The 27,677-nt window shown below is 50.4% G+C and overlaps 3 protein-coding genes, 2 non-coding genes and 1 pseudogene across 5 annotated transcripts in view; 4 read left to right on the top strand and 2 right to left on the bottom strand.

Moving 5' to 3' along the window:
• The window catches only part of LOC131765931 (armadillo-like helical domain containing protein 1), a 39,718-nt gene extending 34,531 nt beyond the window's left edge, over positions 1–5,187 (top strand). The window contains exons 12-13 of the mRNA XM_067020513.1: positions 4,890–5,012; positions 5,111–5,187. Of these exons, the coding sequence (XP_066876614.1) occupies positions 4,890–5,012; positions 5,111–5,187 (200 nt within the window). The remainder of the gene's footprint in view (positions 1–4,889; positions 5,013–5,110) is intronic.
• Positions 1–27,677, top strand: part of RPS8 (ribosomal protein S8) — a 396,253-nt gene that overhangs the window by 296,088 nt on the left and 72,488 nt on the right. The window lies entirely within an intron of this gene.
• LOC136793145 (armadillo-like helical domain containing protein 1) lies at positions 5,210–6,293 on the top strand (annotated as a pseudogene).
• LOC131765823 (uncharacterized) overlaps positions 7,053–27,677 on the top strand; it is a 40,223-nt gene continuing 19,598 nt past the window's right edge. Inside the window, exons 1-6 of the mRNA XM_067020492.1 lie at positions 7,053–7,107; positions 18,745–18,867; positions 18,966–19,038; positions 19,189–19,318; positions 19,411–19,488; positions 19,787–19,868. Of these exons, the coding sequence (XP_066876593.1) occupies positions 7,053–7,107; positions 18,745–18,867; positions 18,966–19,038; positions 19,189–19,318; positions 19,411–19,488; positions 19,787–19,868 (541 nt within the window). The remainder of the gene's footprint in view (positions 7,108–18,744; positions 18,868–18,965; positions 19,039–19,188; positions 19,319–19,410; positions 19,489–19,786; positions 19,869–27,677) is intronic.
• Positions 11,440–11,555, bottom strand: LOC131747362 (U5 spliceosomal RNA). Its single transcript, XR_009332877.1, has one exon. It is a non-coding gene; the product is annotated as a U5 spliceosomal RNA (small nuclear RNA).
• On the bottom strand, positions 25,295–25,410 carry LOC131747355 (U5 spliceosomal RNA). Its single transcript, XR_009332875.1, has one exon. It is a non-coding gene; the product is annotated as a U5 spliceosomal RNA (small nuclear RNA).

Raw genomic sequence — 27,677 nt, 5'->3', positions numbered from 1 at the left:
TTCTTGCTGCAGGAAAAGCTATCTGAGGCACAGGTTGGCATTTTTTCCAGGGCATCCTGGCACTAAGGTGCCACCAGCTTGTGCCTGGGAAGAGCCCAGCGACTACTGAGAGCTGCGCTGCAGCTGACCAGGCCGCTATAGTCAGATATGAGGAGGAGCCAACCACTCAGACCCCAAAACCAAGCAGCACTAATTCAAGAAAAGGGAAGAAAAGGTTTCACAACCAAACAATAAAAGAACAGGTGAGAAAGACTTGTGGATTGCAGGCACCAGGCTATAGCTGCCAAGTGGCCAGAGGCATCCCAGGCTGCATTTTTATCCAGGTGGGAGAGCGTTTGGGTGAAGACGGGGAGGCTCAGTGTCCTGGTCCCTTTCCCCCCACAGGGTTCCTGGCTCTGTGATTCCAAATTAGAACCATATCTGAGCAATAAGAGGTTGGGGTAGGGTGTAGTTGGGATTATGAGGGCTACCCCAGGAGACCTGGATGAAAGGGAAAGTGCCGAAGCAGTGGCCAGCTGTTTCTGAAGCAGCTTGGCCCACAGAGGAAAGGGGCTGTCCCAGAGGCCTGTCCCCAGAGTACCAAGCACTGGAGGGGTGGCACCAGACATCCTTGAGGATCTTCCTCGTGGGAGAGTAACTCTTTGATTCTGTGATTGGGAAGAACAGGCTGACACCAACTGGGGTTCATTCCAGGAATGCAAAGCTGGTTCAATACCCCAAAGTCAACCAGTTTTATCTACCAAATTAACAGACTAAAGAAGGAAAATCACATTATTGTATATCAATCATTGCAGAAAATGCATGTGACAAAATTCACAACTCATTCGTAATTTAAAATTCCCAGAAAAATAGGACTAGAGAAGAGCTTCCCCGGGAATTCCCTGGCGCTTCAGTGGTTGGGACTCCACACTTTCACTGCCAAGGGCCCGGGTTCAATTCCTGGTTGGGGAACTACGATCCCACAAGCCATGCGGCACGCCGGGGGGTGGGGGGGGGAGGAAAAATGGAAAGAGTGAGAGAACAACTTCCCCATCTTGATAAAAAGCATCTACAAAAGAAGAAAATCTACAGCTAACATTATACTTAATAACGAAAGACTGAATGCTTTCCCCCTAAATTCAGGAACAGAGCCACTCTGTCTGCTAAAGGATTACTTCTAGCAAAAGAAAAATAATCCTAGGAGACAATTCTCTACAGGTCTTTCACGATTCTGCATACCTTGTAAATGAAATACTTACTGTTCTTTGTTCCAGACTATCTTTTCAAGGATGTTTGTTTAGCAAACAGCTTTGGAAAATAAAGATAGTTTCGGGACTTCCCTGGTGGCGCAGTGCTTAAGAATCTGCCTGCCAATGCAGGGGACTCACGTTTGATCCCCGGTCCGGGAAGATCCCACACACCACGGAGCAACTAAACCCGTGTGCCACAACTGCTGAGCCTGCGCTGTAAAGCCTGCGAGCCACAACTACTGAGCCTGCGTGCCACAACTACTGAAGCCCGCGCGCCTAGAGCCCGTGCTCCGCAACAAGAGAAGCCACCACGATGAGAAGCCCGCGCACTGCAACGAAGAGTAGACCTTGCTTGCCGTAACTAGAGAAACCCCGCGTGCAGCAACAAAGACCCAATGCAGCCATAAATAAGTAAGTAAGTGAATAAATAAATAAATGATAAAGTCCATACATTTAAAAAAAAGAAAGGAAAAGAAAGATAGTGTCCCCTTTAGAGGAAAGGGCAGGCATACTTACTGACTGCTATATAACATTCAGGTTCTCTGAAATCAGGGTCCCTCTTTGTAATAAAATCCATTGCATAACCAGGCATTCATCTGTGTTAACTTCCATGGGACTTGGGGGCAAAGGGAACTGATGCAAAAAGAGAAAACCCATATAATCAATATGAAGACTATAAAAGGAGACATCATTATAGATGGTACTTTCATTAAAATGATTTTTTAAATGACATACTGAAAACTTCTTGCAATCTGTTTGAAAATTTAGATGAAAACAGTGAGAAAACATAATTTACCAAGACATACTCGAGAAGTAGAAAACCCAGACTGTCCTCTAACCATTAAAGAAAATGAATCAGTGATTAATGTTTTCCGTAAGATCAGAAGCTTCAGAGAATTCTATCAAACATTCAAGAAAAAATTCTAGTCTTAAACTCTTCCAGACATTAGAAAAAGATAGTACATCTTTTCCAAAAATCCCTTTCACAGATTCTCCTGGAGGAGTGCCCATAGCACAGGAATAGACACCAGCCTTGGAGAGTGACAATCAGTTAAGGAGAGAGTGGCAAATGTAGCTAAGTGTACTCTGGCCTCTCTTCACATCACTTGCCTTTTTTTGTTTTTTTTTTTTTTTTCAGCTGCCGTGGGGTCTCCGTTGTGGTGCGTGGGCTTCTCGTTGCAGTGGCTTCTCTTGTTGTGGAGCGCTGGCTCAGTAGTTGAGGCACGCGGGCTCAGTAGTTGTGGCGCACGGGCTTAGTTGCTCCGCGACGTGTGAGATCTTCCCAGGCCAGGGCTCGAACCCGTGTCCCCTGCATTGGCAGGCGGATTCCTAACCACTGTGCCACCAGGGAAGTCCCAGATCGCTTGTCTTTTACCTTTTACTAAAGATTTTGTGGAGAGGAATGTGTGGGAGGTTGCCTTCTCATCTAAGAGGGAAGGTTTCCAATGTTTCATCTATTAGGTATGACCTTTGCTATAGTTTTTTTGTAGATAGCTCTTACCCCACTGAGATTCCATTTTTTCAAACTTTCTTTCTATTAAGATGATATATGTGCATTCCTAGGTGGCACATTATTCCTTTTACATACTGCTAGACTCAATTTGCTAATATTTTGTGTAGAATTTTTGCACCTACGTTCACGAGTAAGGTTGCTATGTAACTTCTCTAGAGCCTCACTTACAGCTGGGGGCAGCAAACCAGAGAACCCAGTTGCCAACCTACAACTTAAATTTGGAACTGCTTTCTAAAACAACAAGTTGGCCGTTATCTTCTATTTCTTAACTAGGAACCTCTTTATATTTCTACCCATCAGCCATTTGTCTTTGAAAACCCACATACTTACCCTTATTCGAGTAAAACCTCAAAAGAGTCCACTACCAATTCTCAAGTGTTTCCCTCCACGAAAGTCTTTACAACACACAAAAGATGTCATTAAACTGGGGAGAAATGTGTATGTGTGCACCATGCATGCCCATCCTCCCATATACTCGTTGGTCCCCCAACGTGGGCGGTGCCTTTGTACCTGCCAACAAAAGCCTTTCTTCCACTGTGGAGAATTACCCCCTAAACATGTTCTTACTGGGTAAAAGCTTCTGACAAGAAAATAAAAGGTGGGACTTCCCTGGTGGCGTAGTGGCTAAGTATCCACCTGCCAACGCAGGGGACACGGACTCGAGCGCTGATCCGGGAAGACCCCACATGTCGCCGAGCAACTAAGCCCGTGCGCCACAACTACTGAGCCCGAGTGCCACAACTACTGAAGCCCCCGCGCCTAGAGCCGGTGCGCCACAACAAGAGAAGCCACCGCAAGGAGAGGCCCGCGCAGCGCAACAAAGACTAGCCCCCCTGCTCGCCACAACTGGGGAAGGCCCGTGCACAGTAACAAAGACCCAACGCAGCCATAAATAAATAAATAGATTTTTTAAATGTTTTTAAAAAGAAAATAAAACATCAATTTTTGTTTTTCAAACAGATAATACTGTTAATATTTCTCACGTAGTCGACACTGCCTTCCGGTATGCAGATGAGCTAGTCAGGGAAACAACTTTGCCCTCGAAGTAAGTGGAGAGGCCAGCAGCACTTGACTCTGCAGCTGGGGGGACAGCTCATTTCTGAGCCCTGTCTTCCATGCAGCAAGCACTTGTGTTTACCCGCTGTCCTATCACACCACATTACCTGCCCCCTTCCAGCTCTGCCTGTCTGGGGTTCTTTTCCCTTTACAGAAATAGTCAGTCCTCTGCCATCTTCCCAGGCTTTCCCACAGCCCACTGACCCCTTTTATAGCACTTGTCACCAAACTGTTCGCCGGGCACAAGAGGCGTCCTATGCAGACTTGCCAAAAGGCTGAGTCGATGCCGGATGGAATGAATGACTGCGAAGCAGCTACAGAAAATGCCCTCTTTAAATTCTAGTCCCCTCCTCCTTCCTAACCGAATCTTTCCCTCCTTTTGCCTCCACCACTGCCTAGCTCTGGTACCTTAGGCAAGTGCTTTACCTCCCTGTGCCTCATTCCCTCAAATGTCCCATAGGGATAAGTCATCGTGCTATTGCAAAATGAAGCTCGTTGGTCACAGGGAGCGTCACTGGGACGCTGAACGGAGAGCCCTCAGCACAGAGCCTAGGCAAACAAGGCCTCAATAAGGGTTCGTCAGAAAGGGAAGCTTCTCTCAACTGCTGTCTACCTTGCCTCCTTTCTCATTTTCTGCTCCACATCCCCACCCACTTGCTCTGTCTCCCTCTCACCCCTTGTCTTTCCCCATCCGGTCTCCCTTTGAAGACCCCCGGTCCTTCCCTCCTCCACCAAACCTTCTAGATTCCTCAAAGCCCTTTGGAGGCCCTACCTCTGTGGGGCCTCCAGCTCTTTTCAGCCTCTGAGCCTCCAACCCTTCTTCCTCCGGCTCTGGCTGGTTCTGTGAGTCCCAGGGCGCCTCGGCCTCCTCCTCCCTCTCCCCTTGAACCACGAGCTCCAGAAGGGCAGGACTGAGGGGTCGCCGGCCCAGCTCCCCCCACGCCTGGCACAGTGCTGGCCAGTAAGAGGTGCTAAGAAAGGTCGATAAAGAGTTCGGGGGGCAGGGGGTGCTGCTTCCCGGCGAGGGCGAGGGCGAGGGCGAGGGCGGGGAGTGGAGCGGCGTGCCTCTCCAGCGCCCCTGCCTTCCCCAGCCATCGAGCTGATCAAGGACCTGGTCAACTACGACGTGTGCCCGGCGCTGCTCAAGGGCCTCGTGGCGCTGCTGATACCGTCCTTCAAGGAGACCAGCAAACAGCAGTCCCAGATCGTCAGCGGTAGGGACCCGCTGGGATCGGGGTGGTGGACCCCGACGGGGCAGGGTGGAAGACGAGGGGGAGGGGTCCTCCAGCCTCACGGCCGCTCCCTCCTCCAGACTCTTCGGTTCTGCAGCTCGCCGCCCACCTGCCGTTGTTCTTGCAGCAGGCCGCGGCCGCCAAGGCCATCGGGTAAGCGGGCGGCAGGTGGTGGGCGGATGCGGCAAGCCAGGCCCGGCGCTGCCCGCGGCCCCCCAAGAGCGCTCCGGCCGCCGGAGGGTCCCACGGGGCCGCCGCAGCCCGAATCCCACCCCCACCTCCCCCACGCCACCCCCCGCCCAGGATCCTGGCGCGAGGCAACACGAGCCTGGCCGAGGAGATGCTGCCCCTGCGCGTGGTGCACAGCCTCATGGCCGCCATGGGCAACATGGACCACAGCAACAGCCAGCGGCAGGCCAGCCTCACGCTAGAGGTGCGCCGGGCGGCCGGGCGGCGGGCGGCGTGGCCGCGCGGCGGGCCCAGCGCGTGGGCACGGCAGTCACGCCCCCTCGCCCGCCCACGCAGTACTTTGTGCAGTTATTCCCAGCGGTGGAGGAGCACGTGCGCAGGGCCATGGGGGAGGAACTCTACAAGCTCTTCCGTGTAAGTGCTCCCGCCCCGCCGCGCCCCGCGGGACAGCACAGTGCCCCCGTGCGCACCCCAGCGCACGACCCCTCCCCTTGTACACCCCACACACACATCGGCCTCGGGGCCGGCGGCGGGAGGGACTGCCCTGGCTTGGGCTTCTCCACCTGGCACCCTTCCAAGGTCCCCTTTCCTGCCCTTCCAGTCAGGCCTAGAGCCTGACCGCAGCCTGCAACCTCCATCTGTCCACGCCCAACTCCAAGTCCAGGCTGCCTGCCCTGGCATCCAGCCCAGTTCCCCTTGCTCCTGTCCTCAGAGCAACGCCGAGGACTTGTACGGGAAAATAGATAGCATTCAGGCGGACATCTTGGCGGCCAACAAAGTCAATGTCACCAAAGGTGAGTGGGGTGTGAGGGGGCCTGGAGCAGAGGTGCGGCGGCACCCAGACTCAGGCTCATCTCCCTGTCCCCAGAGCTGTATCTCAGTGGCCTCTTCGACAGCACCATGAGCTCTTACTTTGGCCACTGTAATCAGGGTGAGGTGGCCTACATCACACACTTCCAGAAGGAGGCTGTGGAAGAAAAGGAGTAACAGAGCCTCCAAGGCAAGCCAGGAGGCCAAGGCTGTGTGGCAGGGAAGCCTGGCAGAAGGAAGGAGCCGGGGACAAGCTCCGGTTGACTCCTCTTGGCCCTTGGTGGGAGGCTGGGGTTCTGCCCGCCAGAAGGGGAAAAGGAGAGCTGGCTGGGAAGGGTTCAATAAACAAACAGTCTCGCTATCTATCTGGTGTCCGTGTGTGGAGGGCAGAGGGAGATCGAGTGAGAGTTATGATGATGGGTCGGGGTGCCTCTGCTCACCAAGGAAAAACGCTGGTCTGAGCGGAAGGACCACCAACGTCGTAGAAGATTCAAGGGCACAGCCTGAGGAGCGGGCCTTACCTCAGCTCCCTGCTGGCCCCTGCGCTCTCCCCTCCAGGACACCACACCCACCTGGTTTTCCTCCTGCCTCTCCGGTGGCTTCCTTTCATTCTCTTCCGCTGATTCCTCCTCTTCAACCCAGCTTCCTTCAAGGTGGAGTGAGGCAGGACTCTGACCTGGAGCCTCTTCCCTACGTTTACACCCTGGTGATTCCATTGCTTTAAATACCACTTCTGTGCAACGACTCCCACATTTCTAGTTCCAGCTAAACATTTCTACCTCATTGTGTTGTCCACGAAAAATTTAATCAGTCGATCTAAGAAAGCAATGGAAAATTTTATTCGAGCCAAATTGCGGCGTATAAGCCGGGAACAGCCTCTCAGAAAGCTCCTCCAAGAACTGTTCTGCCCGTGAGAGGTCAAAGCACAGTTATCCAGGGCTTTGTACGTTAAGTGACGTACACGGTGACGTTCACACGATCCAGATCGACTCCGACAAAGCAAGTAATGGGTCACGGGTCATCATGGCCCCTTACAAGATCAAGAAGGAAGGTTATCTCCTAAGGAGTTATCCCGTTGGTACTAGAGGAGAATGTTGCTCTTCACAGTTGCGCGGGTATTTCTGCCGATGGGGAGGTTGGTCGATGCATGATGCAGATACGCAATGCACAGTAGAGGGAGGAGAGGAGGCCAAAGGGCAGAGGAAATTTTTTATGTTCAAATTTTCCTTGACTTGCTTTAGAATATGGATTTGTATTTCATCAGTGTCCAAAACTGAACTCCCAGTCCTGTGCCATCTTCCCCAACTCAACTGATGGCAACTCATCCTTCCTGCCACTCAGCACAAAATCGTGGTGTTCTCCCTGATGTCTCTCTTTAACCTCTGGATCCATTCTGTCTGTTGACTCTACCTTCCAAATAAATCCAGAATCCAACTATGTCTCACTACCTCCATTGCTAATACTCGGGTCCAAGCCACCATCATCTCTCCTCTAGGTGACTCTGCTTTCTGCCCCATTCTCTTTGTCAACACAGCAGCCAGAGCGGTCCTTGTAAACTTCACATTCTGTCACTCTGCTCAGAACCTTGCAGGGCTCTCCATTTCACCGAGTAAAGCCCAAGCCCTGACTGTTATGGACTCCAGGGTGATCTAGTCTCCCATGACTTCCGAACTCTCTCCTACTTCTCTCTCTCTTCTTCACTGGGCTCCAGACACACTGGCTGTGTGGTCCTTGAAGTTGACAAAACAAGCTCCTGCTTTAGGGCTTTTGTGCAGACTTTTCTGCTGAGCACTTGAGAGAGGTTCTTTTCCTAGAACTCTCACCCCAGGTGTCTGCGTGGCTAACACCTTGACCTCCTTTCAACTCTTTACACAAAAGGTATCTTCTCAGGACTGCACTGGTGGTGCAGTGGACAAGACTCCGTGCTCCCAATACAGGGGGCCAGGGTTCGATCCCTGGTCAGGGAACTAGATCCCACGTGCATGCCACAACTAGGGACCTGGCGAGCCACAACTAAGGAGCCCGCCTGCCGCAACTAAGACCCGGTGCAACCAAAAAAATAAACAATTTTTTTTTAAATCAAAGTTATCTTCTCAGGGAGGGTTACCCTTTTTTAAGTCGCATCCCACACTGCCAACCCCTATACTCTGACCCCCGACCCCTGCCACTGCTGTTTTTTCCATAGCACTTATTTATGTGTTATTTATTTATTGTCTGTCTCCCCACCTGAATGTAAGCTCCAGCAGGGCAGGGATATTTGTTTTCATTACCGATATATCCCAAATGCTGAGAACAATGCCTGGCACATATGAATGAATGACCGAGTCACTGTGAGGGAACTGTCCCTCAAAGTCAGAGGACATGAAGTCAGATGGCAGTAATTCTCCAGGGTGCCACAAGAGGGCATCACCGGCCCTGATCTTGTTGGTCAAAGGCAGCCTAACTTACCCCAAACTGGGATTTTGAGCCTCAGCTTTCCTCTATTTGGGCGGAGGGAGGAGAGAAAAGTTAACGAAATACCGGTATGTTTCCCATAAAGCTAAATGCATTTCCTGTTTTAAAGACGTGTCCTGTCCTTCGGTGTCAAGTCACTCTTACTGTTTTTAGTCTTGGAATGGCCTTTTTGTAGAATCATGACTTAAAACATCACTACCCCAGAAATTTTTTGGAAATTTTACTAACTGGAAAATCCAAAAATCTCTAAACCACTGGTCTGAGATGATAATAGTTTAATAACAATGGAACTTTTAAAAAATGAAATCTGAAGGGACTTCCCTGGTGGTCCAGTGGCTAAGACTCCACGCTCCCAATGCAGGGGGCCCAGGTTCGATCCCTGGTCAGGGACCTAGATCCCGCATGCTGCAACTAAGCGTTCTCATGCCGTAGCTAAAGATCATACGTGCCGCAGTTAAGACCTGACTCAGCCAATTAAATAAATATTCTTCAAAATAAATAAATAAGAATGAAATCTTAAGTATAATACAAATATCCAAAACAAACATACGTTACATGAAATTTATCACTACACATTTACTTTCCCCCAACTTTTTATTTCCAAAAGTTCAAAACTACAAAAAGTTGAAAGAATGAGTACCTATGACACATTTTCTTTCTCTCTCTGTTTACTGGGCTATTTGAAAGTTTCAGATGTCACGACATTTCACTACTCAATATTTCACATTACGTGTCTACTAAGAATAAGGCCGTTCTCCTACATAATTACTATATCATTATTGTGGTAGTGTGAGTCATAGCCTCCAAATACATCCACATCCTAATCCCAGGAACCTGTAGATATGTTACTTCACATGGTAAAAGGGATTTTGCAGGTGTGATTAGGGATCTTGAGATGGCGGGACTCTCCTGGATTATCTAGCTGGGCCCCAGGTAATTACGAGGGTCTTTACACGGCAGGAGGATCCAGAGTTAGTTAGGAGATGACACGACAGAAGCAAGAGATTTGGAGTGCAAGGAAGGGGTCACAGGCCAAGGAATGAAGGCAGCTTTCTGAAGGCAAGGGAACAGATTCTCCCTTGAAGCCTCTAGAAAGGAATGCAGCCCTGTCAACACCTTAATTCTAGACTCCTGACCTCCAGAACTGTAAGACAATACATTTGGGTTGTTTTAAGTCACCAAGCGTGTGATAACTTGTTACAGCAGCAAGAAAACAAATACAATTATCAATTCAATAATGTCACGTGAAATAGAGTACATATTACAATTTCCACAAAGGTACCAAAAGTGTACCTCTGCTTTCTTCCTGCCTTCCTTTTCTTGGTGTGTTAGGGGGTTTTGTTCAGGATCCAGTTAAGGTTTGTATATTGCCTTTGATTGTCATGGAGTATAAGCTTTTCGTGTCTGTCTAATTTATGTATTATATTCATTTGGGGCTGGGTCGGGTCTTCGTTGCTGCGCGCGGGCTTTCTCTAGTTGCGTGGAGCGGGGGCTGCTCTTCGTGGCGGTGCGCGGGCTTCTCACTGCGGTGGCTTCTCTTGTTGCCGAGCACGGGCTCTAGGCGCGCGGGCTTCAGTGCTTGTGGCACTCAGGCTCAGTAGCTGTGGCACGCGGGCTCTAGAGTACAGGCTCAGCAGTTGTGGTGCCTGGCCTTAGTTGCTCCGCGGCATGTGGGATCTTCCGGGACCAGCGCTCGAAGCCGTGTCCCCTGCAGCGGCAGGCGGATTCTTAACCCCTGCACCACCAGGGAAGCCCTACGCTTACTTCTAAAGTTAAAATTTATAGCAATTACTTGCTGTCTTGATCCACATTAGAAACTGGAAACTACAGATGATCTTGAGCATTTCCTTCTCTTGTTTTTGGGGGGCCGCGCCGCGCGGCCTGCTGCGTTTCAGTTCCCCAACGAGGGATAGAACCCACGACCTCTGCACTGGAAGCGTGGAGCCGCAAGCACTGGGCCGCCAGGGAATTGCTAGGGTTTCTTATTTTGAACAGTTCTACGTTTAAGGCTAAACTACCTCATCACCAAGTTTATATATAAATATGTAGCATACAAAAATCAACCAACTATACTTCAATTTCTTTGAAGTTTTTAAAAAAGCCAAGTTACACAAGTGCAGCAGTTAGAACCACAGTCCCAGAGAGGTGGGCCTCGCCGGAGGTGCTCACGTACTGCTTTGAAAAACCTTTGCAAACACATATATACCCAAGCCTGAACTTGAATTCAAGACCTAACCAAAGCCAGCTTAAGCGGATAGTCTACAGCTAGCAACCGTCTATTGGACGACTGACTGCTCTGTGCCAGGCCGCGTGCCGGGCACAAGAAGCAGTTCAAGCTTATGCCTGCTGGTCGCCAACGTGCGAACATAAACCCGAAGCCCTAGGAACAAAGTGTGTTCTGCAGCTCTATGAGTATTTCAGTTCCATATCACTGTAGGGGACGCTCCGCTAAGGAAACCGGTTGGACGGACGGACGGACGGACGGACGGGCGGAGAGGGGGTCCGCTTCTGCCGTGCCTTGTTCTTCTCCTCCCCGTCCCACCCACGGGTGCTGCCTCCCTCAAACCAGGATCAATTCCCTCTCCCCACAATACCACACGACTCCACAAACACCAGCAGCACCGTCCACACCAGGCCCGCTTCCTGAAGACAACCTCACAGGAACACGACACGACACTCGGCCTCCACAGACGAGCGCTTAGGCGGGTTCCGAAACTTCACGGACGTAACGCTCCTCATCGCGAGCACACCAACAAAAACAACTATCAAAGTGGAAACAAAACAAACCCGAAAAAAAAACCTTGGGGAGAAAGCCAAAGGCGGACACACCCTCGCAAAAACGATCTGCAAGCGAGTCAAGACAGCGTTGCCACCCCTTCCAACGCGTGCAATACTAGCCCGTAGAGAGAGACACACAGCGAAGTACAGAACACTCTGCTTTTGACACCTGCTTATCAGCCTTGTGAAAACAAGGCCTCAAAAAATTGACGAGAAACTCGGAATTGTTTCTCTCCACGGAAATCTTTAGTAAAAGGCGAAAGATTTATGCGTTTTGAAGAGAAACCAGAGTATGGCGTCACACGATCTCACACCCTCCTCGGCTAACTGTAAGTCCCAACACACCAATGGTAACTACCTACCCGCAAACAACCAGTGAGTTCTGCCATTATTTCAGAAAATTCTGTGAAAATATCCTGACTTCCAGCGGGGCTGGGAGTCAAAAGAAATAGAAGAATCTAGCCTTTTGAAAGTAGGCAAGATCCCGAATACAGTGCATTGTGGGTATGTAAATGAAGCAGAGTCACCAACCTCGCGCTTCAGCAAATGCCTTCCTTTATTAGTTTTCCTGCTCGGTCTAGAGCCACCACCAGGGGGCGGAGCAGAAGCCAGATAGGAATATAGTCGCCGAGTCCAACCAGACAGTCTGTTTTATTTTGTTGGTTTTTTTTTTTTTTTTTTTTTTTTTTTTTTGTAAGGGACGACATTTATTCCTTTTCCAAATGTTACAGTAAGACCAGGGGGAAGAAAATGGTCTCAGCAGTTAGAAAAAAAAAAAAAGTGCAAATCTTGGGTTTGGCCGTTAAAAGTTATTTACAACAATGTCGAGGGGAGGGAAGAAAAGAAGTTGTTTCCCATTACAGACCTCCCCCCAACCCCAAAGCTTAATACTTGCTTACAAGTCAAAAAAGAGACACAGTTGATTCACAAGCTGGAGGTTGGAACTTGAGTAAGACATTTAGAGAAACCTAGACAAGGGCAGTGTCCGCCCCAGCCCAGGTGCCACTGTAGGCACAGCACAAGAGCCTACAAACAGCAGGGGAAGGTGGACACTCAGGGTTTGGGAGTGTAGGCACCCCCACCTCTGGCTCAGGGATTTGGGGAGTAAACATAACCTACTTGGAGAAGAACTGGGGACGACAACCAGCAAACTGCCTTCTGCGCGGCTGGGGACAGGGAAGGAGGTAGGGCCAGGGACAGGAGAATTTCACATCACTGACCTAACTTGGGAAACTGCAAGGGACCATCTTCAACTGGCCTTAAGAGCAAGAGCAGATGGATGATGGTGTTGCCGAAATATCAGCTTCCCGGTGCACCAAGGCCGAACAGAAATACGGAGACAGAGATTTTGGAGGAAGAGAGAGATGGCTTTATTTTTCTGCCAGGCAGAAGGGAAGACACAGCAGGCTGGCGCCTGGAGAACTCTGCCCCCAGCTCCTTCGGGAATCGGAAAAGATTTTATATGTGGGGCTCGCAGTCTGGCATATATGATAAGGATCAAAATAGTGAAGGTCTTGCCTTCTTCTTCTTCCTGCGTTATTTCAAAACAGTCACGGCTGGCATCAGGCAGCCCGGTAATTGGGTCGGTTTGTCTCGGGGCTGTTGGCCTGCGACCTTTTTTCTGAAATGCAGATGCTACAGGGGGTGATTTGCTACAAGGCAGTGGAGGATGTAATTCACATAGTGTTAAAGAGTCATAGGTTCGGGATGTCCCTGGTGGCACAGTGGTTAAGAATCCACCTGCCAGGGCTTCCCTGGTGGCGCAGTGGTTGGGAGTCCGCCTGCCGATGCAGGGGACACGGGTTCGTGCCCCAGTCCGGGAAGATCCCACGTGCCGCGGAGCGGGTGGGCCCGTGAGCCATGGCCGCTGAGCCTGCGCGTCTGGAGCCTGTGCTTCGCAACGGGAGAGGCCACAACAGTGAGAGGCCCGCATATCACTAAATAAATAAATAAATAAATAAATAAAGAATCCACCTGCCAATGCAGGGGACACGGGTTCGAGCCCTGGCCCGGGAAGATCCCACATGCCAAGGAGCGACTCAGCCCATGTGCCACAACTACTGAGCCCGAGTGCCACAACTCCTGAAGCCCGTGCGCCTACAGCCCGTGCTCTGCAACAAGAGAAGCCACCCAGTGAGAAGCCCGCGCACTTCAACGAAGAGTAGCCCCCGCTCACCGCAACCAGAGAAAAGCCCGCGCACAGCAACAAAGACCCAACGCAGCCAAAAATAAAAGTAAATGCATGAGTGATTCAGCGGGGAATTCCCTGGCGGTCCAGCAGTTAGGACTCGGTGCTTTCACTGCCGCAGCCCAGGTTCGATCCCTGGTCGGGGACTAAGATCCCACAAGCCGAGTGGCCCGGCCAGAAAACAAACAAACAAAAAAAAGTGATTCAGTGAATAAATCTTCATTTTGCCAAGGATCCCCATACATAATCAAGAAGCAGATACATAATCAGTGAAGGCTCAAGCATTTAGTGCAAAGTGAAGAGGCAGAACCAGGTAGTTGTCTCCTGGAGAGCTTGGTCCCATGTGGGCAGAGAATGCCATTGGTGGTCAGGGAAATTTCATTAAAATATCCTCATCCATTCATTTTTACCCTGAATGTTCACCTAGCCACTTCTTGCTGCAGGAAAAGCTATCTGAGGCACAGGTTGGCATTTTTTCCAGGGCATCCTGGCACTAAGGTGCCACCAGCTTGTGCCTGGGAAGAGCCCAGCGACTACTGAGAGCTGCGCTGCAGCTGACCAGGCCGCTATAGTCAGATATGAGGAGGAGCCAACCACTCAGACCCCAAAACCAAGCAGCACTAATTCAAGAAAAGGGAAGAAAAGGTTTCACAACCAAACAATAAAAGAACAGGTGAGAAAGACTTGTGGATTGCAGGCACCAGGCTATAGCTGCCAAGTGGCCAGAGGCATCCCAGGCTGCATTTTTATCCAGGTGGGAGAGCGTTTGGGTGAAGACGGGGAGGCTCAGTGTCCTGGTCCCTTTCCCTCCACAGGGTTGCTGGCTCTGTGATTCCAAATTAGAACCATATCTGAGCAATAAGAGGTTGGGGTAGGGTGTAGTTGGGATTATGAGGGCTACCCCAGGACACCTGGATGAAAGAGAAAGTGCCGAAGCAGTGGCCAGCTGTTTCTGAAGCAGCTTGGCCCACAGAGGAAAGGGGCTGTCCCAGAGGCCTGTCCCCAGAGTACCAAGCACTGGAAGGGGTGGCACCAGACATCCTTGAGGATCTTCCTCATGGGAGAGTAACTCTTTGATTCTGTGATTGGGAAGAACAGGCTGACACCAACTGGGGTTCATTCCAGGAATGCAAAGCTGGTTCAATACCCCAAAGTCAACTAGTTTAATGTACCAAATTAACAGACTAAAGAAGGAAAATCACATTATTGTATATCAATCATTGCAGAAAATGCATGTGACAAAATTCACAACTCATTCGTAATGTAAAATTCTCAGAAAAATAGGACTAGAGAAGAGCTTCCCCAGGAATTCGCTGGCGCTTCAGTGGTTGGGACTCCACACTTTCACTGCCAAGGGCCCGGTTCAATTCCTGGTTGGGGAACTACGATCCCACAAGCCATGCGGCACGCCTTGGGTGGAGGGGGGGGAGAAAAACGGAAAGAGTGAGAGAACAACTTCCCCATCTTGATAAAAAGCATCTACAAAAAAAGAAAATCTACAGCTAACATTATACTTAATAACGAAAGACTGAATGCTTTCCCCCTAAATTCAGGAACAGAGCCACTGTGTCTGCTAAAGGATTACTTCTAGCAAAAGAAAAATAATCCTAGGAGACAATTCTCTACAGGTCTTTCACGTTTCTGCATACCTTGTAAATGAAATACTTACTGTTCTTTGTTCCAGACTACCTTTTCAAGGATGTTTGTTTAGCAAACAGCTTTGGAAAATAAAGATAGTTTCGGGACTTCCCTGGTGGCGCAGTGCTTAAGAATCTGCCTGCCAATGCAGGGGACTCACGTTTGATCCCCGCTCCGGGAAGATCCCACACACCACGGAGCAACTAAACCTGTGTGCCACAACTGCTGAGCCTGCGCTGTAAAGCCTGCGTGCCAAAACTACTGAAGCCCGCGCGCCTAGAGCCCGTGCTCCGCAACAAGAGAAGCCACCACGATGAGAAGCCCGCGCACCGCAAAGAAGAGTAGACCTTGCTCGCCGTAACTAGAGAAACCCCGCGTGCAGCAACAAAGACCCAATGCAGCCATAAATAAGTAAGTAAGTGAATAAATAAATAAATGATAAAGTCCATACATTTAAAAAAAGAAAGGAAAAGAAAGATAGTGTCCCCTTTAGAGCAAAGGGCAGGCATACTTACTGACTGCTATATAACATTCAGGTTCTCTGAAATCAGGGTCCCTCTTTGTAATAAAATCCATTGCATAACCAGGCATTCATCTGTGTTACTTCCATGGGACTTGGGGGCAAAGGGAACTGATGCAAAAAGAGAAAACCCATATAATCAATATGAAGACTATAAAAGGAGACATCATTATAGATGGTACTTTCATTAAAATGATTTTTTAAATGACATACTGAAAACTTCTTGCAATCTGTTTGAAAATTTAGATGAAAACAGTGAGAAAACATAATTTACCAAGACATACTCGAGAAGTAGAAAACCCAGACTGTCCTCTAACCATTAAAGAAAATGAATCAGTGATTAATGTTTTCCGTAAGATCAGAAGCTTCAGAGAATTCTATCAAACATTCAAGAAAAAATTCTAGTCTTAAACTCTTCCAGACATTAGAAAAAGATAGTATATCTTTTCCAAAAATCCCATTCACAGATTCTCCTGGAGGAGTGCCCATAGCACAGGAATAGACACCAGCCTTGGAGAGTGACAATCAGTTAAGGAGAGAGTGGCAAATGTAGCTAAGTGTACTCTGGCCTCTCTTCACATCACTTGTCTTTTTTTGTTTTTTTGTTTTTTTCAGCTGCCGTTGGGTCTCCGTTGTGGTGCGTGGGCTTCTCGTTGCAGTGGCTTCTCTTCTTGTGGAGCGCTGGCTCAGTAGTTGAGGCACGCAGGCTCAGCAGCTGTGGCGCACGGGCTTAGTTGCTCCACGACGTGTGAGATCTTCCCAGGCCAGGGCTCGAACCCGTGTCCCCTGCATTGGCAGGCGGATTCCTAACCACTGTGCCACCAGGGAAGTCCCAGATCGCTTGTCTTTTACCTTTTACTAAAGATTTTGTGGAGAGGAATGTGTGGGAGGTTGCCTTCTCATCTAAGAGGGAAGGTTTCCAATGTTTCATCTATTAGGTATGACCTTTGCTATAGTTTTTTTGTAGATAGCTCTTACCCCACTGAGATTCCATTTTTTCAAACTTTCTTTCTATTAAGATGATATATGTGCATTCCTAGGTGGCACATTATTCCTTTTACATACTGCTAGACTCAATTTGCTAATATTTTGTGTAGAATTTTTGCACCTACGTTCACGAGTAAGGTTGCTATGTAACTTCTCTAGAGCCTCACTTACAGCTGGGGGCAGCAAACCAGAGAACCCAGTTGCCAACCTACAACTTAAATTTGGAACTGCTTTCTAAAACAACAAGTTGGCCGTTATCTTCTATTTCTTAACTAGGAACCTCTTTATATTTCTACCCATCAGCCATTTGTCTTTGAAAACCCACATACTTACCCTTATTCGAGTAAAACCTCAAAAGAGTCCACTACCAATTCTCAAGTGTTTCCCTCCACGAAAGTCTTTACAACACACAAAAGATGTCATTAAACTGGGGAGAAATGTGTATGTGTGCACCATGCATGCCCATCCTCCCATATACTCGTTGGTCCCCCAACGTGGGCGGTGCCTTTGTACCTGCCAACAAAAGCCTTTCTTCCACTGTGGAGAATTACCCCCTAAACATGTTCTTACTGGGTAAAAGCTTCTGACAAGAAAATAAAAGGTGGGACTTCCCTGGTGGCGTAGTGGCTAAGTATCCACCTGCCAACGCAGGGGACACGGACTCGAGCGCTGATCCGGGAAGACCCCACATGTCGCCGAGCAACTAAGCCCGTGCGCCACAACTACTGAGCCCGAGTGCCACAACTACTGAAGCCCCCGCGCCTAGAGCCGGTGCGCCACAACAAGAGAAGCCACCGCAAGGAGAGGCCCGCGCAGCGCAACAAAGACTAGCCCCCCTGCTCGCCACAACTGGGGAAGGCCCGTGCACAGTAACAAAGACCCAACGCAGCCATAAATAAATAAATAGATTTTTTAAATGTTTTTAAAAAGAAAATAAAACATCAATTTTTGTTTTTCAAACAGATAATACTGTTAATATTTCTCACGTAGTCGACACTGCCTTCCGGTATGCAGATGAGCTAGTCAGGGAAACAACTTTGCCCTCGAAGTAAGTGGAGAGGCCAGCAGCACTTGACTCTGCAGCTGGGGGGACAGCTCATTTCTGAGCCCTGTCTTCCATGCAGCAAGCACTTGTGTTTACCCGCTGTCCTATCACACCACATTACCTGCCCCCTTCCAGCTCTGCCTGTCTGGGGTTCTTTTCCCTTTACAGAAATAGTCAGTCCTCTGCCATCTTCCCAGGCTTTCCCACAGCCCACTGACCCCTTTTATAGCACTTGTCACCAAACTGTTCGCCGGGCACAAGAGGCGTCCTATGCAGACTTGCCAAAAGGCTGAGTCGATGCCGGATGGAATGAATGACTGCGAAGCAGCTACAGAAAATGCCCTCTTTAAATTCTAGTCCCCTCCTCCTTCCTAACCGAATCTTTCCCTCCTTTTGCCTCCACCACTGCCTAGCTCTGGTACCTTAGGCAAGTGCTTTACCTCCCTGTGCCTCATTCCCTCAAATGTCCCATAGGGATAAGTCATCGTGCTATTGCAAAATGAAGCTCGTTGGTCACAGGGAGCGTCACTGGGACGCTGAACGGAGAGCCCTCAGCACAGAGCCTAGGCAAACAAGGCCTCAATAAGGGTTCGTCAGAAAGGGAAGCTTCTCTCAACTGCTGTCTACCTTGCCTCCTTTCTCATTTTCTGCTCCACATCCCCACCCACTTGCTCTGTCTCCCTCTCACCCCTTGTCTTTCCCCATCCGGTCTCCCTTTGAAGACCCCCGGTCCTTCCCTCCTCCACCAAACCTTCTAGATTCCTCAAAGCCCTTTGGAGGCCCTACCTCTGTGGGGCCTCCAGCTCTTTTCAGCCTCTGAGCCTCCAACCCTTCTTCCTCCGGCTCTGGCTGGTTCTGTGAGTCCCAGGGCGCCTCGGCCTCCTCCTCCCTCTCCCCTTGAACCACGAGCTCCAGAAGGGCAGGACTGAGGGGTCGCCGGCCCAGCTCCCCCCACGCCTGGCACAGTGCTGGCCAGTAAGAGGTGCTAAGAAAGGTCGATAAAGAGTTCGGGGGGCAGGGGGTGCTGCTTCCCGGCGAGGGCGAGGGCGAGGGCGAGGGCGGGGAGTGGAGCGGCGTGCCTCTCCAGCGCCCCTGCCTTCCCCAGCCATCGAGCTGATCAAGGACCTGGTCAACTACGACGTGTGCCCGGCGCTGCTCAAGGGCCTCGTGGCGCTGCTGATACCGTCCTTCAAGGAGACCAGCAAACAGCAGTCCCAGATCGTCAGCGGTAGGGACCCGCTGGGATCGGGGTGGTGGACCCCGACGGGGCAGGGTGGAAGACGAGGGGGAGGGGTCCTCCAGCCTCACGGCCGCTCCCTCCTCCAGACTCTTCGGTTCTGCAGCTCGCCGCCCACCTGCCGTTGTTCTTGCAGCAGGCCGCGGCCGCCAAGGCCATCGGGTAAGCGGGCGGCAGGTGGTGGGCGGATGCGGCAAGCCAGGCCCGGCGCTGCCCGCGGCCCCCCAAGAGCGCTCCGGCCGCCGGAGGGTCCCACGGGGCCGCCGCAGCCCGAATCCCACCCCCACCTCCCCCACGCCACCCCCCGCCCAGGATCCTGGCGCGAGGCAACACGAGCCTGGCCGAGGAGATGCTGCCCCTGCGCGTGGTGCACAGCCTCATGGCCGCCATGGGCAACATGGACCACAGCAACAGCCAGCGGCAGGCCAGCCTCACGCTAGAGGTGCGCCGGGCGGCCGGGCGGCGGGCGGCGTGGCCGCGCGGCGGGCCCAGCGCGTGGGCACGGCAGTCACGCCCCCTCGCCCGCCCACGCAGTACTTTGTGCAGTTATTCCCAGCGGTGGAGGAGCACGTGCGCAGGGCCATGGGGGAGGAACTCTACAAGCTCTTCCGTGTAAGTGCTCCCGCCCCGCCGCGCCCCGCGGGACAGCACAGTGCCCCCGTGCGCACCCCAGCGCACGACCCCTCCCCTTGTACACCCCACACACACATCGGCCTCGGGGCCGGCGGCGGGAGGGACTGCCCTGGCTTGGGCTTCTCCACCTGGCACCCTTCCAAGGTCCCCTTTCCTGCCCTTCCAGTCAGGCCTAGAGCCTGACCGCAGCCTGCAACCTCCATCTGTCCACGCCCAACTCCAAGTCCAGGCTGCCTGCCCTGGCATCCAGCCCAGTTCCCCTTGCTCCTGTCCTCAGAGCAACGCCGAGGACTTGTACGGGAAAATAGATAGCATTCAGGCGGACATCTTGGCGGCCAACAAAGTCAATGTCACCAAAGGTGAGTGGGGTGTGAGGGGGCCTGGAGCAGAGGTGCGGCGGCACCCAGACTCAGGCTCATCTCCCTGTCCCCAGAGCTGTATCTCAGTGGCCTCTTCGACAGCACCATGAGCTCTTACTTTGGCCACTGTAATCAGGGTGAGGTGGCCTACATCACACACTTCCAGAAGGAGGCTGTGGAAGAAAAGGAGTAACAGAGCCTCCAAGGCAAGCCAGGAGGCCAAGGCTGTGTGGCAGGGAAGCCTGGCAGAAGGAAGGAGCCGGGGACAAGCTCCGGTTGACTCCTCTTGGCCCTTGGTGGGAGGCTGGGGTTCTGCCCGCCAGAAGGGGAAAAGGAGAGCTGGCTGGGAAGGGTTCAATAAACAAACAGTCTCGCTATCTATCTGGTGTCCGTGTGTGGAGGGCAGAGGGAGATCGAGTGAGAGTTATGATGATGGGTCGGGGTGCCTCTGCTCACCAAGGAAAAACGCTGGTCTGAGCGGAAGGACCACCAACGTCGTAGAAGATTCAAGGGCACAGCCTGAGGAGCGGGCCTTACCTCAGCTCCCTGCTGGCCCCTGCGCTCTCCCCTCCAGGACACCACACCCACCTGGTTTTCCTCCTGCCTCTCCGGTGGCTTCCTTTCATTCTCTTCCGCTGATTCCTCCTCTTCAACCCAGCTTCCTTCAAGGTGGAGTGAGGCAGGACTCTGACCTGGAGCCTCTTCCCTACGTTTACACCCTGGTGATTCCATTGCTTTAAATACCACTTCTGTGCAACGACTCCCACATTTCTAGTTCCAGCTAAACATTTCTACCTCATTGTGTTGTCCACGAAAAATTTAATCAGTCGATCTAAGAAAGCAATGGAAAATTTTATTCGAGCCAAATTGCGGCGTATAAGCCGGGAACAGCCTCTCAGAAAGCTCCTCCAAGAACTGTTCTGCCCGTGAGAGGTCAAAGCACAGTTATCCAGGGCTTTGTACGTTAAGTGACGTACACGGTGACGTTCACACGATCCAGATCGACTCCGACAAAGCAAGTAATGGGTCACGGGTCATCATGGCCCCTTACAAGATCAAGAAGGAAGGTTATCTCCTAAGGAGTTATCCCGTTGGTACTAGAGGAGAATGTTGCTCTTCACAGTTGCGCGGGTATTTCTGCCGATGGGGAGGTTGGTCGATGCATGATGCAGATACGCAATGCACAGTAGAGGGAGGAGAGGAGGCCAAAGGGCAGAGGAAATTTTTTATGTTCAAATTTTCCTTGACTTGCTTTAGAATATGGATTTGTATTTCATCAGTGTCCAAAACTGAACTCCCAGTCCTGTGCCATCTTCCCCAACTCAACTGATGGCAACTCATCCTTCCTGCCACTCAGCACAAAATCGTGGTGTTCTCCCTGATGTCTCTCTTTAACCTCTGGATCCATTCTGTCTGTTGACTCTACCTTCCAAATAAATCCAGAATCCAACTATGTCTCACTACCTCCATTGCTAATACTCGGGTCCAAGCCACCATCATCTCTCCTCTAGGTGACTCTGCTTTCTGCCCCATTCTCTTTGTCAACACAGCAGCCAGAGCGGTCCTTGTAAACTTCACATTCTGTCACTCTGCTCAGAACCTTGCAGGGCTCTCCATTTCACCGAGTAAAGCCCAAGCCCTGACTGTTATGGACTCCAGGGTGATCTAGTCTCCCATGACTTCCGAACTCTCTCCTACTTCTCTCTCTCTTCTTCACTGGGCTCCAGACACACTGGCTGTGTGGTCCTTGAAGTTGACAAAACAAGCTCCTGCTTTAGGGCTTTTGTGCAGACTTTTCTGCTGAGCACTTGAGAGAGGTTCTTTTCCTAGAACTCTCACCCCAGGTGTCTGCGTGGCTAACACCTTGACCTCCTTTCAACTCTTTACACAAAAGGTATCTTCTCAGGACTGCACTGGTGGTGCAGTGGACAAGACTCCGTGCTCCCAATACAGGGGGCCAGGGTTCGATCCCTGGTCAGGGAACTAGATCCCACGTGCATGCCACAACTAGGGACCTGGCGAGCCACAACTAAGGAGCCCGCCTGCCGCAACTAAGACCCGGTGCAACCAAAAAAATAAACAATTTTTTTTTAAATCAAAGTTATCTTCTCAGGGAGGGTTACCCTTTTTTAAGTCGCATCCCACACTGCCAACCCCTATACTCTGACCCCCGACCCCTGCCACTGCTGTTTTTTCCATAGCACTTATTTATGTGTTATTTATTTATTGTCTGTCTCCCCACCTGAATGTAAGCTCCAGCAGGGCAGGGATATTTGTTTTCATTACCGATATATCCCAAATGCTGAGAACAATGCCTGGCACATATGAATGAATGACCGAGTCACTGTGAGGGAACTGTCCCTCAAAGTCAGAGGACATGAAGTCAGATGGCAGTAATTCTCCAGGGTGCCACAAGAGGGCATCACCGGCCCTGATCTTGTTGGTCAAAGGCAGCCTAACTTACCCCAAACTGGGATTTTGAGCCTCAGCTTTCCTCTATTTGGGCGGAGGGAGGAGAGAAAAGTTAACGAAATACCGGTATGTTTCCCATAAAGCTAAATGCATTTCCTGTTTTAAAGACGTGTCCTGTCCTTCGGTGTCAAGTCACTCTTACTGTTTTTAGTCTTGGAATGGCCTTTTTGTAGAATCATGACTTAAAACATCACTACCCCAGAAATTTTTTGGAAATTTTACTAACTGGAAAATCCAAAAATCTCTAAACCACTGGTCTGAGATGATAATAGTTTAATAACAATGGAACTTTTAAAAAATGAAATCTGAAGGGACTTCCCTGGTGGTCCAGTGGCTAAGACTCCACGCTCCCAATGCAGGGGGCCCAGGTTCGATCCCTGGTCAGGGACCTAGATCCCGCATGCTGCAACTAAGCGTTCTCATGCCGTAGCTAAAGATCATACGTGCCGCAGTTAAGACCTGACTCAGCCAATTAAATAAATATTCTTCAAAATAAATAAATAAGAATGAAATCTTAAGTATAATACAAATATCCAAAACAAACATACGTTACATGAAATTTATCACTACACATTTACTTTCCCCCAACTTTTTATTTCCAAAAGTTCAAAACTACAAAAAGTTGAAAGAATGAGTACCTATGACACATTTTCTTTCTCTCTCTGTTTACTGGGCTATTTGAAAGTTTCAGATGTCACGACATTTCACTACTCAATATTTCACATTACGTGTCTACTAAGAATAAGGCCGTTCTCCTACATAATTACTATATCATTATTGTGGTAGTGTGAGTCATAGCCTCCAAATACATCCACATCCTAATCCCAGGAACCTGTAGATATGTTACTTCACATGGTAAAAGGGATTTTGCAGGTGTGATTAGGGATCTTGAGATGGCGGGACTCTCCTGGATTATCTAGCTGGGCCCCAGGTAATTACGAGGGTCTTTACACGGCAGGAGGATCCAGAGTTAGTTAGGAGATGACACGACAGAAGCAAGAGATTTGGAGTGCAAGGAAGGGGTCACAGGCCAAGGAATGAAGGCAGCTTTCTGAAGGCAAGGGAACAGATTCTCCCTTGAAGCCTCTAGAAAGGAATGCAGCCCTGTCAACACCTTAATTCTAGACTCCTGACCTCCAGAACTGTAAGACAATACATTTGGGTTGTTTTAAGTCACCAAGCGTGTGATAACTTGTTACAGCAGCAAGAAAACAAATACAATTATCAATTCAATAATGTCACGTGAAATAGAGTACATATTACAATTTCCACAAAGGTACCAAAAGTGTACCTCTGCTTTCTTCCTGCCTTCCTTTTCTTGGTGTGTTAGGGGGTTTTGTTCAGGATCCAGTTAAGGTTTGTATATTGCCTTTGATTGTCATGGAGTATAAGCTTTTCGTGTCTGTCTAATTTATGTATTATATTCATTTGGGGCTGGGTCGGGTCTTCGTTGCTGCGCGCGGGCTTTCTCTAGTTGCGTGGAGCGGGGGCTGCTCTTCGTGGCGGTGCGCGGGCTTCTCACTGCGGTGGCTTCTCTTGTTGCCGAGCACGGGCTCTAGGCGCGCGGGCTTCAGTGCTTGTGGCACTCAGGCTCAGTAGCTGTGGCACGCGGGCTCTAGAGTACAGGCTCAGCAGTTGTGGTGCCTGGCCTTAGTTGCTCCGCGGCATGTGGGATCTTCCGGGACCAGCGCTCGAAGCCGTGTCCCCTGCAGCGGCAGGCGGATTCTTAACCCCTGCACCACCAGGGAAGCCCTACGCTTACTTCTAAAGTTAAAATTTATAGCAATTACTTGCTGTCTTGATCCACATTAGAAACTGGAAACTACAGATGATCTTGAGCATTTCCTTCTCTTGTTTTTGGGGGGCCGCGCCGCGCGGCCTGCTGCGTTTCAGTTCCCCAACGAGGGATAGAACCCACGACCTCTGCACTGGAAGCGTGGAGCCGCAAGCACTGGGCCGCCAGGGAATTGCTAGGGTTTCTTATTTTGAACAGTTCTACGTTTAAGGCTAAACTACCTCATCACCAAGTTTATATATAAATATGTAGCATACAAAAATCAACCAACTATACTTCAATTTCTTTGAAGTTTTTAAAAAAGCCAAGTTACACAAGTGCAGCAGTTAGAACCACAGTCCCAGAGAGGTGGGCCTCGCCGGAGGTGCTCACGTACTGCTTTGAAAAACCTTTGCAAACACATATATACCCAAGCCTGAACTTGAATTCAAGACCTAACCAAAGCCAGCTTAAGCGGATAGTCTACAGCTAGCAACCGTCTATTGGACGACTGACTGCTCTGTGCCAGGCCGCGTGCCGGGCACAAGAAGCAGTTCAAGCTTATGCCTGCTGGTCGCCAACGTGCGAACATAAACCCGAAGCCCTAGGAACAAAGTGTGTTCTGCAGCTCTATGAGTATTTCAGTTCCATATCACTGTAGGGGACGCTCCGCTAAGGAAACCGGTTGGACGGACGGACGGACGGACGGACGGGCGGAGAGGGGGTCCGCTTCTGCCGTGCCTTGTTCTTCTCCTCCCCGTCCCACCCACGGGTGCTGCCTCCCTCAAACCAGGATCAATTCCCTCTCCCCACAATACCACACGACTCCACAAACACCAGCAGCACCGTCCACACCAGGCCCGCTTCCTGAAGACAACCTCACAGGAACACGACACGACACTCGGCCTCCACAGACGAGCGCTTAGGCGGGTTCCGAAACTTCACGGACGTAACGCTCCTCATCGCGAGCACACCAACAAAAACAACTATCAAAGTGGAAACAAAACAAACCCGAAAAAAAAACCTTGGGGAGAAAGCCAAAGGCGGACACACCCTCGCAAAAACGATCTGCAAGCGAGTCAAGACAGCGTTGCCACCCCTTCCAACGCGTGCAATACTAGCCCGTAGAGAGAGACACACAGCGAAGTACAGAACACTCTGCTTTTGACACCTGCTTATCAGCCTTGTGAAAACAAGGCCTCAAAAAATTGACGAGAAACTCGGAATTGTTTCTCTCCACGGAAATCTTTAGTAAAAGGCGAAAGATTTATGCGTTTTGAAGAGAAACCAGAGTATGGCGTCACACGATCTCACACCCTCCTCGGCTAACTGTAAGTCCCAACACACCAATGGTAACTACCTACCCGCAAACAACCAGTGAGTTCTGCCATTATTTCAGAAAATTCTGTGAAAATATCCTGACTTCCAGCGGGGCTGGGAGTCAAAAGAAATAGAAGAATCTAGCCTTTTGAAAGTAGGCAAGATCCCGAATACAGTGCATTGTGGGTATGTAAATGAAGCAGAGTCACCAACCTCGCGCTTCAGCAAATGCCTTCCTTTATTAGTTTTCCTGCTCGGTCTAGAGCCACCACCAGGGGGCGGAGCAGAAGCCAGATAGGAATATAGTCGCCGAGTCCAACCAGACAGTCTGTTTTATTTTGTTGGTTTTTTTTTTTTTTTTTTTTTTTTTTTTTGTAAGGGACGACATTTATTCCTTTTCCAAATGTTACAGTAAGACCAGGGGGAAGAAAATGGTCTCAGCAGTTAGAAAAAAAAAAAAAGTGCAAATCTTGGGTTTGGCCGTTAAAAGTTATTTACAACAATGTCGAGGGGAGGGAAGAAAAGAAGTTGTTTCCCATTACAGACCTCCCCCCAACCCCAAAGCTTAATACTTGCTTACAAGTCAAAAAAGAGACACAGTTGATTCACAAGCTGGAGGTTGGAACTTGAGTAAGACATTTAGAGAAACCTAGACAAGGGCAGTGTCCGCCCCAGCCCAGGTGCCACTGTAGGCACAGCACAAGAGCCTACAAACAGCAGGGGAAGGTGGACACTCAGGGTTTGGGAGTGTAGGCACCCCCACCTCTGGCTCAGGGATTTGGGGAGTAAACATAACCTACTTGGAGAAGAACTGGGGACGACAACCAGCAAACTGCCTTCTGCGCGGCTGGGGACAGGGAAGGAGGTAGGGCCAGGGACAGGAGAATTTCACATCACTGACCTAACTTGGGAAACTGCAAGGGACCATCTTCAACTGGCCTTAAGAGCAAGAGCAGATGGATGATGGTGTTGCCGAAATATCAGCTTCCCGGTGCACCAAGGCCGAACAGAAATACGGAGACAGAGATTTTGGAGGAAGAGAGAGATGGCTTTATTTTTCTGCCAGGCAGAAGGGAAGACACAGCAGGCTGGCGCCTGGAGAACTCTGCCCCCAGCTCCTTCGGGAATCGGAAAAGATTTTATATGTGGGGCTCGCAGTCTGGCATATATGATAAGGATCAAAATAGTGAAGGTCTTGCCTTCTTCTTCTTCCTGCGTTATTTCAAAACAGTCACGGCTGGCATCAGGCAGCCCGGTAATTGGGTCGGTTTGTCTCGGGGCTGTTGGCCTGCGACCTTTTTTCTGAAATGCAGATGCTACAGGGGGTGATTTGCTACAAGGCAGTGGAGGATGTAATTCACATAGTGTTAAAGAGTCATAGGTTCGGGATGTCCCTGGTGGCACAGTGGTTAAGAATCCACCTGCCAGGGCTTCCCTGGTGGCGCAGTGGTTGGGAGTCCGCCTGCCGATGCAGGGGACACGGGTTCGTGCCCCAGTCCGGGAAGATCCCACGTGCCGCGGAGCGGGTGGGCCCGTGAGCCATGGCCGCTGAGCCTGCGCGTCTGGAGCCTGTGCTTCGCAACGGGAGAGGCCACAACAGTGAGAGGCCCGCATATCACTAAATAAATAAATAAATAAATAAATAAAGAATCCACCTGCCAATGCAGGGGACACGGGTTCGAGCCCTGGCCCGGGAAGATCCCACATGCCAAGGAGCGACTCAGCCCATGTGCCACAACTACTGAGCCCGAGTGCCACAACTCCTGAAGCCCGTGCGCCTACAGCCCGTGCTCTGCAACAAGAGAAGCCACCCAGTGAGAAGCCCGCGCACTTCAACGAAGAGTAGCCCCCGCTCACCGCAACCAGAGAAAAGCCCGCGCACAGCAACAAAGACCCAACGCAGCCAAAAATAAAAGTAAATGCATGAGTGATTCAGCGGGGAATTCCCTGGCGGTCCAGCAGTTAGGACTCGGTGCTTTCACTGCCGCAGCCCAGGTTCGATCCCTGGTCGGGGACTAAGATCCCACAAGCCGAGTGGCCCGGCCAGAAAACAAACAAACAAAAAAAAGTGATTCAGTGAATAAATCTTCATTTTGCCAAGGATCCCCATACATAATCAAGAAGCAGATACATAATCAGTGAAGGCTCAAGCATTTAGTGCAAAGTGAAGAGGCAGAACCAGGTAGTTGTCTCCTGGAGAGCTTGGTCCCATGTGGGCAGAGAATGCCATTGGTGGTCAGGGA

This window comes from Kogia breviceps, chromosome 1, assembly GCF_026419965.1.
Source record: "Kogia breviceps isolate mKogBre1 chromosome 1, mKogBre1 haplotype 1, whole genome shotgun sequence".
NCBI classification, from domain to species: Eukaryota; Metazoa; Chordata; class Mammalia; order Artiodactyla; family Physeteridae; genus Kogia; species Kogia breviceps.
This window is presented reverse-complemented; position numbering and strand designations above follow the sequence as displayed.